The sequence below is a fragment of the Euwallacea fornicatus genome, chromosome 1 (assembly GCF_040115645.1).
Source record: "Euwallacea fornicatus isolate EFF26 chromosome 1, ASM4011564v1, whole genome shotgun sequence".
In the NCBI taxonomy this organism is placed as follows: domain Eukaryota; kingdom Metazoa; phylum Arthropoda; class Insecta; order Coleoptera; family Curculionidae; genus Euwallacea; species Euwallacea fornicatus.
The window spans coordinates 835,762-851,740 of NC_089541.1; the positions used below are offsets into that span (position 1 = coordinate 835,762).

Here is a 15,979-nt window from a genome sequence, read left to right on the forward strand (position 1 = left end):
CAGGAGAGGACATCTCGTCATCGACGAGTAAAGCAACTTTGAGTCGACGTCAGTTCTCGCAAACGCAATCGGAGCCCGAGACCAGCGACATCCCGGCCTCAGCTTCTTGCGCTTTGGTGACGCAGCCCTCCTTCGATCGCAGCGTTACTTTTACGGAGCCTAAGATCACGGTGATTCCCCCCAGCGCGCGGGGCAGTCTGCTGATGCACATGCATTCGGAATACGCGAGTATTACAGACGAACTGGAGACGGTCTGCGGAATGTTGAGTCCCCCCAAAAGTCCCGGATTGCTAAGTCCACCCAGGCCTGAGCAGTCTCCGCCAAGTAAGTGCGGAATTAGCGGACGTTGTTGCACGTCACTCGACGCCGCTGTTTGTTTCTATGTGCTTGATGCCGCTGCACGGGGATAGGCCTCATGGAATTTGTGTTACTCATATTGATTTTGTATGTTGTTTTCTCCTTTATGTTCTTTTCTCATCCTTTTTCATACACAGCACTAGTCAATGGACACTGCTTTAGTATGCAGTAGGAAATACACAAGTTTCGTGCATCAGTGGACGCTTTATGTGAATGTATTGAATGGTCACAATTACTTAGATTACACAGTTTGAGAACCTCTGGTTATACAGTATATCGAATCGAAACTGGTACACCCTAGAATTTTCTATGTTCTTTTTTTTTCTTTTAAATTTTCCTTTGTACGTTTCAGGCAGAATGGCCAAGAGTGATGAATTGTTATCACAAATTACCATATTTATAGCGATGGGACGTCTGAGGGGCCAAACAAGTTCAACACAGAAAGAGAGTTGGCGAATCACCATCATAAACTCGCAAAATCCTACCGAGAAATCGGAAAAATTATTAATAGGCCTTAAGCCACAGCACCAACACGTTTCATATTAGTATACGTTTGAGTTTGATTGCTGAAAATAAAAATGTTTAAGTTTTTCCCATAAAATGTATTCTCAAGTGTTTTTTTGAAAATAATTTTTCTTTCTTCGCGTTGTTTCCCGAGAAGTACAAAGGAAAATTCAAATAAACCTTCAATGAATAAAAAAAGAAGGGCATATTAGAAAATTTTAGTAGTGTAACCGTTTCAGTTTGACACACTGTATATTACTTACACCGAAATCAATCAACTGAACTCCTAAAAGTCGAAATTTCTTTCAGTTCACTTTTATCAATCGTTCTCTGGCATTTTCAGACGTCTGGCAACGTAGCCGATAGTTTCATTGCTCGCCTCTTGGCTGCGTGCTCACGTAAAATGGTCATGATACGAACATGGCGACTTGACAAAAGACGGTTGCGAGGTTGTCATTTTTTTGAGTGTTGCCTGGTGACGAGCATTGGGGAATGCCACGGAGCAAACTAGAATTAATTATTGTACTATGTGAACGTGCAATTCATCGGTAATTTATCCAGGTATTAATTCTATAATACCTTGTCGATTGATTAGTCGAGAAACGCCGCAGCTCAATTTAAATATTTCCACCAGAGGGCTAGTATACTGAGCCTGGCGCCTTCTGTAATACATTTTATACGTGAAAGTCTTCTTCAACACCTAAACTCAATGCATCTTGACTCTCGTAAAAACCCCACTTGCGAGTATAACATTTTACCAACAGTCATCCAACAGGTTCTCGCAAGCGTCACCTGTCCGAAATGTCCAACCCGGAAATCGCCATAAATTTTGAAAAGGAGCACCTGCGCAATGCAGAGGAGAGCGACTACATGGTTATGGAGAATCTAATTCAGAGGCGCTACAATGAAGAACTGGAACTGGACGTCGAAGATTCAGGTCAAGGGGGTAGCAAAGGTCCTGCGCTATTGAGTGTGGTGGCCGAGACTAGAGAGATCAGGTAAAAATTGTTTTAGCATATATCGACTGAAATTTTACTATTTGAGGTTTAAGGGTGAGTTCATGGCCGGCTCGTCAACAAACTCTGAAGAGATCGCAAGCGGTGGACAGCGACTCTCCTTCAACGCAAGGCCTAGGTAGCACATACTTTTTTCCTCTTGATGACGCAGATGCCCGTCGCTAAATAATATATAATAACGTTTAGTCTTCTTTTTAAATGATTTTACGGAAATGTGTAGGTTCGAGTTCTAGTTCGTCTACAGACCGACAAGACTCGATCGAATCGAAATCGAGCGGGACTTCATCCTCGGGAGGGCCGTTGAAGCGGCCGTCGATTATAATCGATTCAAGTCGGCTTCCCACGGTACAACGAGACGTCGTCAAAAAGGCTGATTCCAAATCTAGTTTACATGTGCAGTCCGAAACGATGTGTTAATTTGTAGGGCATTTTTTTCGTTTTTAAAGGTTTTGCTATAGGAAACCTTCAGGCATGAATTTTACGTCTTTCAGACAAAATCAATAAATTTCTGCGTTGTTTCTGAGACAATAAACATTGGATGTGATTCCGGAATTCGCTTGAAGAAATATTGTAGTCATTTTTAAGTCTATGTCTTGTGAGTGTATATGAGGAAAACTCATTTTTTAGTATGTGATATTTTTAGGCATTACTTTGTACTCTTCCAGTCTGAAATCTAAATATTGAGAGCAATTCAGTATTATTGTTTTTATGTTCAATTTTCCGAGTTCTTTAGGGCTCAATTTCCATTGCTCAAAAGGTCTTCGCAGCAATAATACTATTACCGCTAAATTTGAAGATATTATGGTATTCTCACTTTTCTGAGCTTGTTTGAAACAGTGGTAATAAGCAAACTTCAAGTACTCCTCATCTTTCGCGTATGCAAGCTATTTTTACAAAGATTTATTTTCTTATATTAAGTGTTGTAGAGGTGAATAGAAAAGTAACATATCTCTGTATTGTCTACGTTAGTAAAACTCCTGAGCGTTCAACAAAAAAAAAGACTAATTAGTCATTTGCGCATTCACTGCAATAAGAATCATATTCACAGTTTGGTGGATGCCGTTAATGAAATATTTGTTACTGAAAATTTAATAAACATTTTCATTACAATATAAACTTTGACATTTTGGTGAACGTTCGGCGAAAAAAAGAAAATACTGATGTACAATAATGATATAGGTACAAGAGGAAATCAAATTTCTTGAATTATGATTGTAATAAAAGAAAATAGCATATCACATCAAATTTTATTGTACGTACTAAATTGTAATAGATAATTTATATGAAGACAGACCCTATTTTCATTGCATCTTATAATATAGAAAATATAATGCTCCTATAAATTAAATAAAATTTAATATCTAAATTTTTCTTTGTAATAGAAGAACGAATAAATTTTAAAATAGATTTGTATTGTATTATTTGTTCACAGACTAATCAAATCTAATACCAATAAAAAACAAAGGTAATGAAATACCTCGCTAATACAGCACCTTCTTCAGGGTTATGCATACGGAATTTTAGTAAGTCCAAGCAAAAAGGCAATTAGGTGATTGATAAGTGCGAGGGAAATAGACTATCGTTTCCCCTTTCGATGAAGAAATTGAAGAAATTATCGTTTACGCTACTGGTTTTTTCAACACCGGTTCTGCGAAGTGATTGAACTATTCCACTATATTTTATATGTACAGGTATCACCAAGTTAAGTGCGAACTAAGAGATTGCGCAAGAGGGAAAAAAACCGCACAAGATTTAATATGCCACCGACAGAGACTAACAGAGCATAAGAATCAGTCCCGCCGGAGTCTTTATTTCGATGTTCATATATTATGGATCAATTTCGCTGCCTTCGGGATCTTTGTCGAACGCATATTAAGCTTTGTGATGTTTTTCTATTTGCACATTCCCCAAGTTTCTATTTGAATTGGTGACACCTGTATATAGAGTTTTAGTTATTTTTAAATCAAAAGTACTTGGTTCAAAATAAAGAGACGAACGCTCTATACATTCATCCTACACTGTTTTTTCATCATGTTTTTTGTGCCACGAGTTGATATACAAAGTTTTATACAAACGATACACAACAACAAACACTCAATTCTTTGTCGTATAATTTTTTACTAGAATAATCTTTGTATTAACACAACACTTTATGTTAACATCTTATAGTTCCGAAAAAATTAATATGTATATCTTTAAAACTTTAAATGGTTTTTATTAATGGCGCCATCTTTAAAGTACGTAACACACTAGTTCATAAATACAAACAAATATCTCCTGTCACGGAATGCTCATTTTAGGTATTGACACCTAGATGGCGCTATAGCAATTCATTTTTGATAAAATACATATACATTAAACTCGTCACCAAAAAAATTTATTTGTTGCCTGATAAAATGAAGGTTTCACTATATTTACCTTAATAACATTCTCTGATCAATGATGTTTCGGTGAAGGTACTTCCGAACATTCTGAAAACATGACAATCTGTCATTTCCCAAACACTCACTTTCTTCATTTGCTGAAGAGAAAAAACCGTAATAATACTTAATCAATTATTATTCAATATACAGTTTAAAGATCTCTTGGCTAATAATTAGCTAGTAATTATGCAAGAGAATTGTTAGGTCTTGAAGGCCTGGCCCAAGTATAAACATAACCATCCTGACAAGAAGTTATAAAGCAATCGGGCCGAAAAATCAGGGAAGTCAAACGTTCGTGGGCAATTTTCTTACACACTAAAGGTTCTAACATGGGACATTCGTCTAATCGAGGACAAGCAGGAGTTCCTACTAGTTGAAGAGGATCAGAACGTCGTTTAACTCGTGGTCTGAAAGCAATTTTAGTTCAAATTTAACACCTTAAATATATTAAAAACACTTACCTGGGGGGCACTAAATTATCTTCTGGTAATTCCCACAAGCACAGCTGAGTGTCATGCCCCACTGAACCGATCCTATAACATGATTCCCCTTCTAAATGACAATCAAATGCTACTGCAGCCACCCATGATCTATGTCCTTGTCCTCGAGCTATCACTCTCTTTTGTTCGTTTGAATACACAGTAACCAAATCATCTTCCCCACCCACTGCAATCAACCTCCCATCCCCTGACCAGGCGACACACAATAGCCCACCAAAATAACTACGAGCAGTGCCCAGCAGCTCCATATTATCATATTGAAACACCCTCAAAAGCCCATCTTGTGTTACTACTGCCAAATGCAATCCATCAGGACTAAATGATAGTTGATTTATTGCAGCCCCAGTGCCAAGATACCAGCGGAATAAGGGATTTCTAGTGGATTTGGTTTTACAGGTATGAACTGAAAAGTTTTCTCCTGCTTTGAATGGTTGGTAATGAGGAGAGGTGCTGCCACAAGGCAATTCTTCATTGTAAACATAAAATTGGCCAGAAGCATGAGCCGCAATGAACAGGGATTTGCTACCAGGAACCCATTGCAGACAAGTCACCTTGCTTTTGTCTATTAGACGCTCCTCATTGAAAAGCTTACTTAGTTCTTTTTTTACTGGGTCAATTAATTGTATCTGTCCAGTACTGAATCCTATAAGTAAAGCAACACTGTCCCCATTGGCAGAAGCCTCGTTAAATGCATGACACGTCGGATTTGTCCCTTTATATATCTTCTTCTCTAATGGTTTATTCAAGTCGGCAGCTTTTTTAATGCCCTTATACACATAAACATACAACTCCCTGCCATGGTTGAAACAAATTCTATCCCCTTCTTCGCCTCCAAGGCTCACCAGGGACACATTCACTTGCGGAGGAGTTTGGCCCTGTGGCTGATAAGTTACGCGATTTGGTCTGGAGTATTCGCTGAGGGTCATAAGTCGATACATGCCTTCACGTGTCACGAAGCTAGTTTTAACATCTCCAGGCTCAGAAAGGGAGCGTTCAAGAGGCCGTTCACCTGCTTCCATTAGGGACTGATTTCCAAGGGTTTCGGGCCGGGCCATGTTCGTTCCGTTGTGTAACTGACAAGAGAGCATTGTTCTCTTAGTCAGTACATGGCGAATATTAGTTTTAGGACGTTTATCCCATGGAAACCTATGAATCTTGATGAAACATACAACCTATATTTTGAACGAAAACATTTACGATTTTTTTAGGTTAAGTATAATTTTTTTTTTTAATTAAGTCAAGTGTCAATGTTCCATAACGTCAGAACTAGAGTATTTTCTAATTTGCTGTGACCAGTGCATGAATTCGTGTGCAGCAATTCAAAAATTTAAAATATATCAGTTATTTAGAATATTTAACAGTTTTCGATTATGAAATGTAGTGTAGAATGATATATTCTAATTCGGATCAGGTAAAACAGCATTTATGATTCGTGTAAAATAACGCTATAATAGTTTGTATGTATTGTCACATGACTATTAATCCTAATTAACAAGTTCTCAATGCTCCTGTTTTGACCCAGATATTGTCTATCAAAGAAAACCCATTCATTACCAACAAAACAGATCTAAAATTCCTAACCCAAATTCAGGGAATTTCCTCGAAAATGAAAAATGGGGGAAACGTCAAATTGTCAAAATTACCAAAAATTCGGGAAAAAATAATGCACCCACCAATTTAGTTCACTCAGATTTTTGTTAAATTACGTTTAGTATCTCAGTTTCAGCCTTAATATCCGAAAATTTTCTCTTTTAACCATGAGCACAAACACGAAGGACCGACCAGTTGTTTCCCCTGAAGATGCAGAACTTGCCGAAAAGTACAAAAACGAGGCAAATGAGTATTTTAAGAGTGAGTTTTCAAAGCTAATGAAGAAGATTTTTAGTGTTAAGTTAAGTTCGCTTATAAGCAAAACATCCCCTCTTATTCCAATATGTTTACTAATTAAATTCAACTAATTCTTTAATTTAAATTATCTTTTTACACTGTTATGTAAAGCATTTATTTTACCAAAACAGATTCTTTTACAAGACCTCTCTGGGACCTCACATTAATATCCGAAAATAATTCAATTAAGATATTACTCTTTAATCTCATTAGGCAATAAGATTCTTTGTCTAAAGTGCCACATTGCAGAATGCTCCCAGCACATGCCCTGATATCTCATTGTCTTCAAGTATTCCCTGCACTCAGGGCTCATAAGATGTTGATGTCATTGGAGGTGACAGTTCAAGCAAAAGGAGAAACCTATCTGCCTGAGATTTGGTTCAACTATGTGTATCCTAAGTTGCTACATGTTGTAGGCAATTATCTAGCAGTGTAGGAACATCCACTCAATCATCAATCTCAGCATTAATAACACCATGCATCTATAGATCCTGACAATTGGTCTAGGCCTGTAGGGCACTTTATTAAAGCCTATTGTGGCCAAACAATCTGACTACACATATCCCAAAATCTTAATTAAAGATTAACTTGGATGTTTTTCATAGAAAGATTTCTATGAAGCCTTTATATTTCAAGACTAATTTGGACTTTATCATGCCAGTCCTACTACCAGCACATTTAACCATTTCTTTGTGGGTCAGACAATAGTTTGAACTTGCATGTGAAAATAGCAAACAATTCAGGCTAAGCCACTGTGGCATAAATCACCAGAGCAAAATTTCTCCATTTTGTCAGTGGTAAATTAAACACTGGCATCAACCAGTCTGTCTGACCTGGAGCCATTGATTCCATTATTTGTATATTCAAGCCAAAATAGAATTTTGGCATACATCTTTTTGTAGGTGATTTTTCCCTCAAATGTTCTTTGAAGACTCCTTAGTTAATGACTGTTGGATTCCTTTTCATCACTTTTAAGCCTGGTAGCATTTGAGGGTGGTCTGACATTGAGACCTTCATAGATGGCATCTTTGATTGTACTTTATTGCAACTTTTTCTTTCTTTTCAGAACAAGATTTTAATACTGCCATAGACCTATACAGCAAAGCAATTGAGAAGAATCCAAATCCAGCAGTGTACCGTGCAAATAGAAGTTTTGCCTATTTGAAAATTGAGTGTTTTGGTTACGCCCTCGTGGATGCTGACAATGCAGTGGCACTGGACAAAAATTATGTCAAAGGGTATTATCGTAGGGCTGCTGCCAACATGTCATTGGGCAAGTGGAAAGATGCCCTTAAAGATTATGAATATGTAAGTCTTTCTATCTTTGTTTTTTATGGGTTTTGAGTTGTGATTAAAGGTAACCAAAGTGAGACCAAATGATAAGGATGCAAAGCTCAAATTTGTTGAATGCAATAAGATAGTGAAGAAAATTGCATTTGAGAAAGCGATCTCAGTAGAGGATAATAAGAAAAACATAGCAAATAGTATTAATTTAGATGGAATGAGTAAGTGAATATTCAAACATTAAGATATTTAAATAACTAGTTTTTCATAGCAATTGAAAATGACTATATGGGCCCTGAACTGGAAGAGGGTAAAGTGACTTTGAAATTCATTAAAGAGCTCATGGAATTGTACAAGAACCAAGGGAAATTACATAGAAAATTTGCCTATAAAGTGAGTGAATTGTCACACCTCAGCCATATTACTAACCCTAAATTTTGACAGATTCTTTTAGATATTAAAACTTACTTCATGGGCCAACCCTCACTGATAGACATCACAATAGGTGATAATGACAAATTTACCGTTTGTGGAGATGTACATGGACAATTCTATGATCTAATGAACATTTTCGAACTCAATGGCCTGCCTTCAGAGACCAATCCATATCTGTTTAATGGAGACTTTGTAGATCGAGGCTCATTTTCTGTTGAATGCATTTTTACCTTATTTGGCTTCAAGCTCCTCTATCCCAATCACTTTTTCATGTCCAGAGGTCTGTAATTCGCAGATTTTTGATAGTTTTTCCTATTTTATGAGTTCTTATATTAGGCAACCATGAGAGCGCCACAATGAACCAAATGTATGGATTTGATGGTGAAGTTAAATCCAAGTACACAGTTCAAATGGCGGAATTATTTACTGAAGTTTACAACTGGCTGCCTTTGGCCCACTGCCTGAACAAGCGCGTCATGGTGATGCACGGAGGCTTGTTTTCTAGGGATGATGTGACGTTGGATGAAATCAGGAAAATTGATAGGAACCGGCAGCCGCCGGAAGAGGGCCCCATGTGCGAACTCCTGTGGAGCGATCCACAGCCCCAAAATGGGCGAGCACCCAGCAAAAGGGGCGTAGGCTGTCAATTCGGGCCTGACGTCACTAGCAAATTTCTGGAGCTGAATAAGCTGGACTATGTGATACGAAGTCACGAAGTTAAGAATGATGGGTATGAGGTGGCTCATGATGGAAAGTGCATCACTGTGTTCTCAGCTCCTAATTATTGGTAAGTGAAAAAAATACCTGTACCTCAGTAACATACGTTAGTTCGATGGAGGATTTGACGAATTGAAGTATAAAATATTTAAGTCACATGTCCAGTAGGTAACTTGTTACAGTACAAAGTTTTTACGAAAGGAAGGATCCCAGGAGTCTAATCTGGAAAATATCGAATATTTTAACATTTTCTGGGTTTTCGTTGTATTTTAAATTATTTAGTTAGACTATGTTTCTTGAAAATATGGTGAAGGATATTTTTATCTATTATTAATTTAAATGGTTGTTTTAGTGATACCATGGGTAATAAAGGTGCTTTCATCATTCTAAACGGCAAAGATATGATTCCCCAATATACAACTTACGAGGCAGTGGTAAGTTTTATCAATTTATTATCATTCTTTTAGTATAAAATTCGATTGTTTTTAGCCGCATCCGAATGTAAAACCCATGGCGTACGCCAATTCGTTATTAAGCCTAATGTGCTAGTACCTGCTATTACTTAAGGGTAGTCTAATTTTTAGTTTTATTTGTCGATCGGTTCTTTTACACCGTACAATAAACAATGTTACCCGTTGTAGTGATGGGTATAGGCTCGAACTGGGAAGGGAAGACAAATCAATTAATATTAACAATTTTCGTTTCTATTTATTTAGGATCGTGTAACTATTGTTGTCAAGCATGACGTTTCAGTTCTTTGTGTTAAAGGTAAACTGCCACCCTTCCACCGTCATTATTATGATTAAGTAATTATTACATTGGAATTGTGTTTCATTAATTTTGAAAATGTATTGTTCCATTTTTGATAGTGTATATTTTAATAAAACTTAGTTTAAAGTAATTTTTGAGTTTGATTGAAGGGAAAATGGGTTTTGGTGCGAGAATCAGTTAATATATTACTATCATTCGCTTTTATAACAACTTTCATAATAATTTTTATTAATAACATTACTTATATATAGTGTTACAATTTGATTAATCGAAGAGCTTTTTCGATTTTTGGGGTTTGTCCAATTTTTTCTTTACGGCAGGACTGAGATTCGTACTCAGACGCAATTTTTTCAACACGTTTGGGGTGCTATCCAACGCTTTTCGTTTTTTGTTCTGCAAATTAAATTATAACAATTATTTAAAGACCGTATAAAAACAAATGTTATAACGCAGTTGCCTTACAAAATATCCATTTACCGGATCAAATACGTTTCACTCACTTTACTATGTTCCTATTCCAATTAGGCTTCTCTGTATTATCTCTTACTTAAAAGCGTAAAGGATAAACAGCTTTGATAAATAATTGGAAGATTACCTTCAGTGAGTATCGCATATACAGCCTTTTAAGAAACATTCCCTGAATCTCACCTGTGCAGATGCCATCGTCACTTCGGACATGGAAACGCTTTGGAAGAGGAAGTGTTTGGTAGTTTTCTTAGAGCTATCTACTTGAATTTCTGCGGCGGTATATTCGGCCACGCGTTGTAACACTTGATCGCTTCTGTTCAGGAACGAACCCCTTTTATTCTGTAATATAATTAAAATATCAATAAAACTCTTTTTTAACGTTTAAAATATTTCTGAACCTGAAGATTAAAAATCAAGCTTTTATCGGGACTAGTCTCGGTCTTCTCATTGTGTTGGGAGTTGAGGCTCACACTGCGCTGTAAAATTTTTTGTCCGATTTTTAGGAATTGACTGCTCTGCAGTAAATCCTGACCCCTGCTCTTTTCCTGCTGCTTCTTCAAGTACATTTCTCTTTGGTGACGCTGTTTCCTCCATTGTTCCTCGCTCTCTTCTTCGTCCAAATAAATGTCGTCTTCATCTTTCCTCTCCTCAGTTTGATCACCGTTCAAATCGATATTTTTCCATTTAAACTGCCGCTGACGCCCTGCTCCGTGCATTTCGCCATCCTCCAAAAGCAGCTCTTGTAATAACTTCACCTCACGAGTGTCATCGTCCAACATTCTCCGTCTTAAAAATTCCTTTTTGCGACTTTTAAACTCAGAATAAATAAACTCACAAATGGATTTTCTCCAAGTCTGATTTGATTTTTTTCTCGTCAAGATTGTCGGCATCGCCCAGTTCAAACTCGAGTTCGTCCAAGCCTTTTTCATCCTCGTCTTCACTGCCCCACTCAGACTCACTTAGCTCAGCTTCGGCATCCAAGAAATCTGCCATATTCAACTTCTCCCTGGGAACTAAAAAACTATTTCGCAAAAAGTCCTTTTACTAAAACAAAACTCACCTTTTTCATTTGCTTTTAAATCAATTTCATTCTCCTCAGAATCGTAACCGACATAATCCACATCATCTTGCAAGTCTATTTTCTCCTCTACATCTTCAGAACTGCTTTCATCATCTAAATTCAACTACATAGAAAATAATATCACAATCAAGACGACAAACCTGAAAATTGTATTCTCTTCTGATTTTTTCCTTTCCTCCTCTTACACTCCTCCTCATCATCGGAATCAATAACTCCTCCCCCAACCATCTCGGTAGTCCCAATTTGATTATCCTCCACCGCAAGCCTGTCCTCAGTAATTGGTGATTCAAATTTTTTTTTAAACCTCTCGAGCTCTTCCTCATTGAGCAGCTGCGAGATCACCATTTCTTCAACATCTAAAGATTTTACTTCATCATTCTGGCTCTCCTCAAAGCTGGTTGTAGGTTCAGGCTGAGTTATTCCAGTAAATTGACCCGAGCAAATACCCAAGAGATCTTGTGTGGTGGGGGTGTCTTCATAGGTGGATTCAACTTCAATATTTGTGGATTCCTTTGAGATTTGAGTGGAGTTTTGAGTTTGAGGTTGAAGAGTGTCCTGAAGATATACATTATAAGAATATCAGGTTGGAATCAAATTTATAGAGACGAAATTTAACCCACCAATTCAATGCGTATTTGAATTTTTTGCTCTATTTCATGTTTTAAAATATGTCAAAATTAAAACATTTCTAATTTTGGGAGAGTTTAGCGAATTTATCTAACTTTTATACAAGATTTAAGGATGGGTGAAGGAAACATTAAAATTTTCTATCTCATTCTATCTTTATCCAGATATTTTTCAAATCTGCATCAGAACAAAACACCAACACAAATTTATACAAGACGTCCTATATCTCATGTAACAATTTCTGCTCAATGACTACATAACTACCCATTTTTTTAATCACATAGTAGTGATAACGTTATTTTTTCCAAATTCAAAACAAAAACTCCCCTGAAGACAATTCCTAAATTTTTATATCATCTCTCACTAACCTGTGATTCATCTGCCGGCTCCGCAAAAAAATACTCCTGCTCACTCCTAATTGGAGATTTTAAGTCTGATGGCATGCGAAAAGGGGATACAATAGACCCGTCTTTGTGACCCTAAAATCCGTGAATAGTAGAGAACTTTCCCTATTAATTTCTAGTGATATGTTATACCTTGGAAGATAGGTTTTGTATGCTTGTAATGAACGAAATTGGGGTAAGAAAGTCGGTAATGGATTTCGTTTGACTGGGTTCAGGCCTGACTGGAGTGCGCTGCTGTGGGGGCTGATGAGGCGGGATTTCGTCTTCATCGGCTAAAATCAAATTGGTATAATATGCATTGTGCGGGACCATTATTTTGGTTAATGATTTACCTGTAACTGTGGAATCTAAATGCAAGTTTGACTTTACTACTTCAGGTGAGCAATGGAGTAAGTCTTCGTCATCAGAATCATCCGCAGGTTTTATAATTCTTTTTAGTTCTTTTTTTTTGTTTGTGTTTTCAGTGTCATTAATGTGATTTTCAATTTCTTCCTCAAGTTCATTGCTCTCCTCTTCATATCCTTCCTTGACTGAAAGAGACTCTTGATTGCTTTCCTCAGCTTCCTCATCCAAAAAGGCAGATTTCTTATGCGGCTTATCAGTCATGTCAATATCATCTTCAATTAGTTCATCTTCTAACTCTTCTTCATCAGTCATCTCCTCTTCTTCATCAGTCATCTCCTCTTCTTCCTCAGAATCATCATCCAAAATGTTCTTGTCAATATCATCTTGAGTATCACCTCTAATTCCCTTAGCAGCTTTCTGCTGCCAAATCTCAGCTTTCTTTAACTCCATCTGCCGATGCAGCTCCCCTCTCAATCTTTGCATCTTTACCCCTGGTTTCTCCTCAATCCTTTCATCTTCCTCATCACTATCTACGTTCATGGCCACCTCCTCTTTGAGGATATCACCTCCACTCTCCACTCTAATGACACTAAAAAACAACTAAGTGTAACTCAAGTAATAATTTAATGTGAAATTCAAAATCTCTAACCTCAACTTTACTTTCTGTGGCGGATGGTGCTTTTTTGAAGCCGCATGCTTGGCAAATCGTTCCATCAACTCGACAACCTCCTTTGACTTGGTTACACCTTCATTTAGGTCAATGACATCATCGGGACCTCCGCTCAATGTCGGTTTATCATTGGCTAGTTTCAGTAGTTCCAACTGGGATTTGAATGTTGTTGAAGCTTCCCCAAAACTCTCAATTTCCTTATCTAGGTCTGTGTGAGCAAAGCCTTTGGGATCTGTTTGGAGGTTGCAAGTTTGAGTGTTTTGAGAGTTGTGGTCCTCTAAATTGGACTCATTAATTTCAGATATGAGCGTACAGCTTGGCGTTAAATCTATTAACGTTTGTTGCAAAGTTTCTGTAGGTTCAACATTTGCTGGTTCTTCAGGATTTGCATCTGCGACATTTTCAATTCCTGAATTAATTATTTCTTCATCTTCCAAACACCTCTCATTTGAAGCTTTTTCCTCCTCCCCTTTCTCCTCCACTGGAGGAACATAACATGTCTCCTTCTCATCATTATCTGACCCTTCACTTTCTGACTTGTAAAATTCCTTCACTTCAATCTCTCTTTCCTTCAGCTTCTTTCTGTAAACCTTTGTAAAAGTACGAATAAAACTTAAATCAAACTGTCTTACGATATGAGTTCAAGCTGTTCATTGGACATTTTAATTGCCACTGAAGGTGGGGCTCGTGAAGACTCGCTTTCTGCAGCTTTAGATAGCCTAGGACGCCTTGATAGGAACTCCTGAAGGCTTCGGGGTTTTGGTTTGTGATAGGGCAAGGAAATGTCTTTTTCTCGCACCATACGTTGAGATTCGGATTGGATCACTTTGCGCTGTTCTGCGGCTTCTTTTGGCGTCATCTTATAGAAAATTAAAGAGTGATATATTATGCAAAAATATATGGGTCAACACCCCACTTTCAATCCCTAAAATCCATCAGCTCAAAAACTCAACATTAATATAACAAATGCAATTTGATCTTAATTGTATATTGATAAATAATATAATTGATAAATGTAGGTGGCAACATATAATTTGTTTCTATAAATAAAAGCAACTACATTATTACCTTGTATGGCACACCATCATTTGTAGACTCTAGGTTTGTTTTATTTTCTTTTGACACCTTTTTGGAGCTCTGCTTTTTTTCTTTATTAAAAAATTCATCATTTGATTCGCAGTGTTCACTCAACACCTGATTATCATCCTCAGAATCAGAATCGCATAACATTGCCAGTCTCGATTTCTACAATCACCTTAGAATGCAAACAATGTGATGCAAAAGCGTGTGAATTTACCTGTGTCAATACTTCATTTTCAGGCACAACTTCTCCTTTTGAGTTTGTGGTAAAAATTATAGGCTCAGAGTCTTGCTCCACTTGTGCTTGATTAGCAAAACTCTTATCATGGGGAGAAGGAACTGCGATTTCTTCAGAATCACTGTCACTATCCAACAAAACCCTATTCTTATGCATTTTTTTGATAGAATTTTTATTTGTTAAACTTAGTACATTTTGCCTAGAATCATCTAAATCACTATCACTATCATTCATTATTAAGGTTTGTTTTGTTGACAAGGCATTAGCTTCAGAAGTTTGCCTCCTGTTGTATGCATTTTCTATCTCCCCTTCGTCTTCACTATCACTCTCATTCGATATTATTCTTGATTTTTTTCTCACCGATAAGGCTCTGATAGAAGAATTTGAGATATTTTCTTTCTCAGAATCTGAATCGAGAGGTTTGTCACAAGTGGCTGTGAAACTAAAAGAGGAAGTTCCTTCGCAAGGCTCAGTATGAGAGTTAGAAATGGTACTTTTTTCAACTTCTAATTGCTCTATTAAGGCATCGTGGGGTTGATTTGTTGTAATGGAGAGATCAACATCATGTTCTTTCGGAGGGATGAGTTCACGCTCACAGTTCAAGTTCATTTCTGAGCATTTACTGGCAATATTAGAAATGGCAAAAAAATATTGATGGGTTATTTTTATAAACTAATGGTTTAAAATGCGATGTTTACTTGTGGACTACAGGGAACTGAAAAACTACTTCAACAAGACAAATTGGCGCCTTTCACGAAACTTTAAGGTTATATATTTCAATGAAGATGTTGACATATTTGAGCTTAGTGTGGCAAATCCCAAGTATCTTTCCATCTTACTCTCACTTATGGGGATTTAGAGTAGAAAGAGAAATAATATATTTTTTATGTACTACCCGATGCTTTTAATAAAGAAATCTGAAAAAATAATGTATTTTTCAGTTCCTTGCCAATAGATGGCGCCATAAGCATAAATATTTTATGCTTACTTCGCGGGTTCAAGCTTTAAATTTAATCAAAATTATATCCGCTGATAAAATTAGAACTCATAAATGAGAAACTCTTTCTTCAAGTAGCCTTTACGACGCTAATTTAATCATTTAGAAGTTTTATGCTAAGTGTAGTAGTGTGATGTAAAGTTAATTCAAAAAGAAAAATCGTAAAAAACAAGAA

The 15,979-nt window shown here is 37.0% G+C and overlaps 4 protein-coding genes across 19 annotated transcripts in view; 2 read left to right on the forward strand and 2 right to left on the reverse strand.

Moving 5' to 3' along the window:
* The window catches only part of Trpm (transient receptor potential cation channel, subfamily M), a 64,119-nt gene extending 60,835 nt beyond the window's left edge, over window positions 1-3,284 (forward strand). For 15 of the 16 annotated variants that reach the window (XM_066282027.1, XM_066282079.1, XM_066282096.1 and 12 more), the window contains 4 exons: window positions 4-324; window positions 1,637-1,859; window positions 1,913-1,995; window positions 2,098-3,284. In XM_066282027.1, the coding sequence (XP_066138124.1) occupies window positions 4-324; window positions 1,637-1,859; window positions 1,913-1,995; window positions 2,098-2,294 (824 nt within the window). In that variant the 3' untranslated portion in view covers window positions 2,295-3,284. The remainder of the gene's footprint in view (window positions 1-3; window positions 325-1,636; window positions 1,860-1,912; window positions 1,996-2,097) is intronic. The other variant, XM_066282143.1, reaches the window with a different exon arrangement.
* A 954-nt stretch (window positions 3,285-4,238) lies between these two features.
* Window positions 4,239-6,008, reverse strand: LOC136339175 (WD repeat-containing protein 20). The gene is made up of 2 exons (XM_066282199.1): window positions 4,762-6,008; window positions 4,239-4,707 (listed from the first exon to the last, which is right to left on the reverse strand). The coding sequence occupies exons 1-2, from the start codon at window positions 5,886-5,888 to the stop codon at window positions 4,485-4,487; spliced, it is 1,350 nt and encodes a 449-aa protein (XP_066138296.1). The 5' UTR covers window positions 5,889-6,008; the 3' UTR covers window positions 4,239-4,484.
* Window positions 6,009-6,398: 390 nt separating this feature from the next.
* Window positions 6,399-10,024, forward strand: PpD3 (protein phosphatase D3). The gene is made up of 8 exons (XM_066282186.1): window positions 6,399-6,651; window positions 7,754-7,995; window positions 8,045-8,192; window positions 8,243-8,364; window positions 8,416-8,686; window positions 8,743-9,193; window positions 9,476-9,557; window positions 9,613-10,024. The coding sequence occupies exons 1-8, from the start codon at window positions 6,558-6,560 to the stop codon at window positions 9,670-9,672; spliced, it is 1,470 nt and encodes a 489-aa protein (XP_066138283.1). The 5' UTR covers window positions 6,399-6,557; the 3' UTR covers window positions 9,673-10,024.
* Window positions 10,025-10,088: 64 nt separating this feature from the next.
* Window positions 10,089-15,575, reverse strand: LOC136339151 (claspin-like). Its single transcript, XM_066282164.1, has 13 exons — window positions 14,787-15,575; window positions 14,558-14,734; window positions 14,122-14,348; window positions 13,469-14,071; window positions 12,807-13,408; window positions 12,607-12,746; window positions 12,439-12,549; window positions 11,584-11,998; window positions 11,423-11,536; window positions 11,198-11,375; window positions 10,761-11,148; window positions 10,543-10,701; window positions 10,089-10,287 (listed from the first exon to the last, which is right to left on the reverse strand). Exons 1-13 carry the CDS (start codon window positions 15,414-15,416, stop codon window positions 10,159-10,161), a joined length of 3,873 nt encoding a protein of 1,290 aa, XP_066138261.1. The 5' UTR covers window positions 15,417-15,575; the 3' UTR covers window positions 10,089-10,158.
* Between the last annotated feature and the right edge of the window lie 404 nt (window positions 15,576-15,979).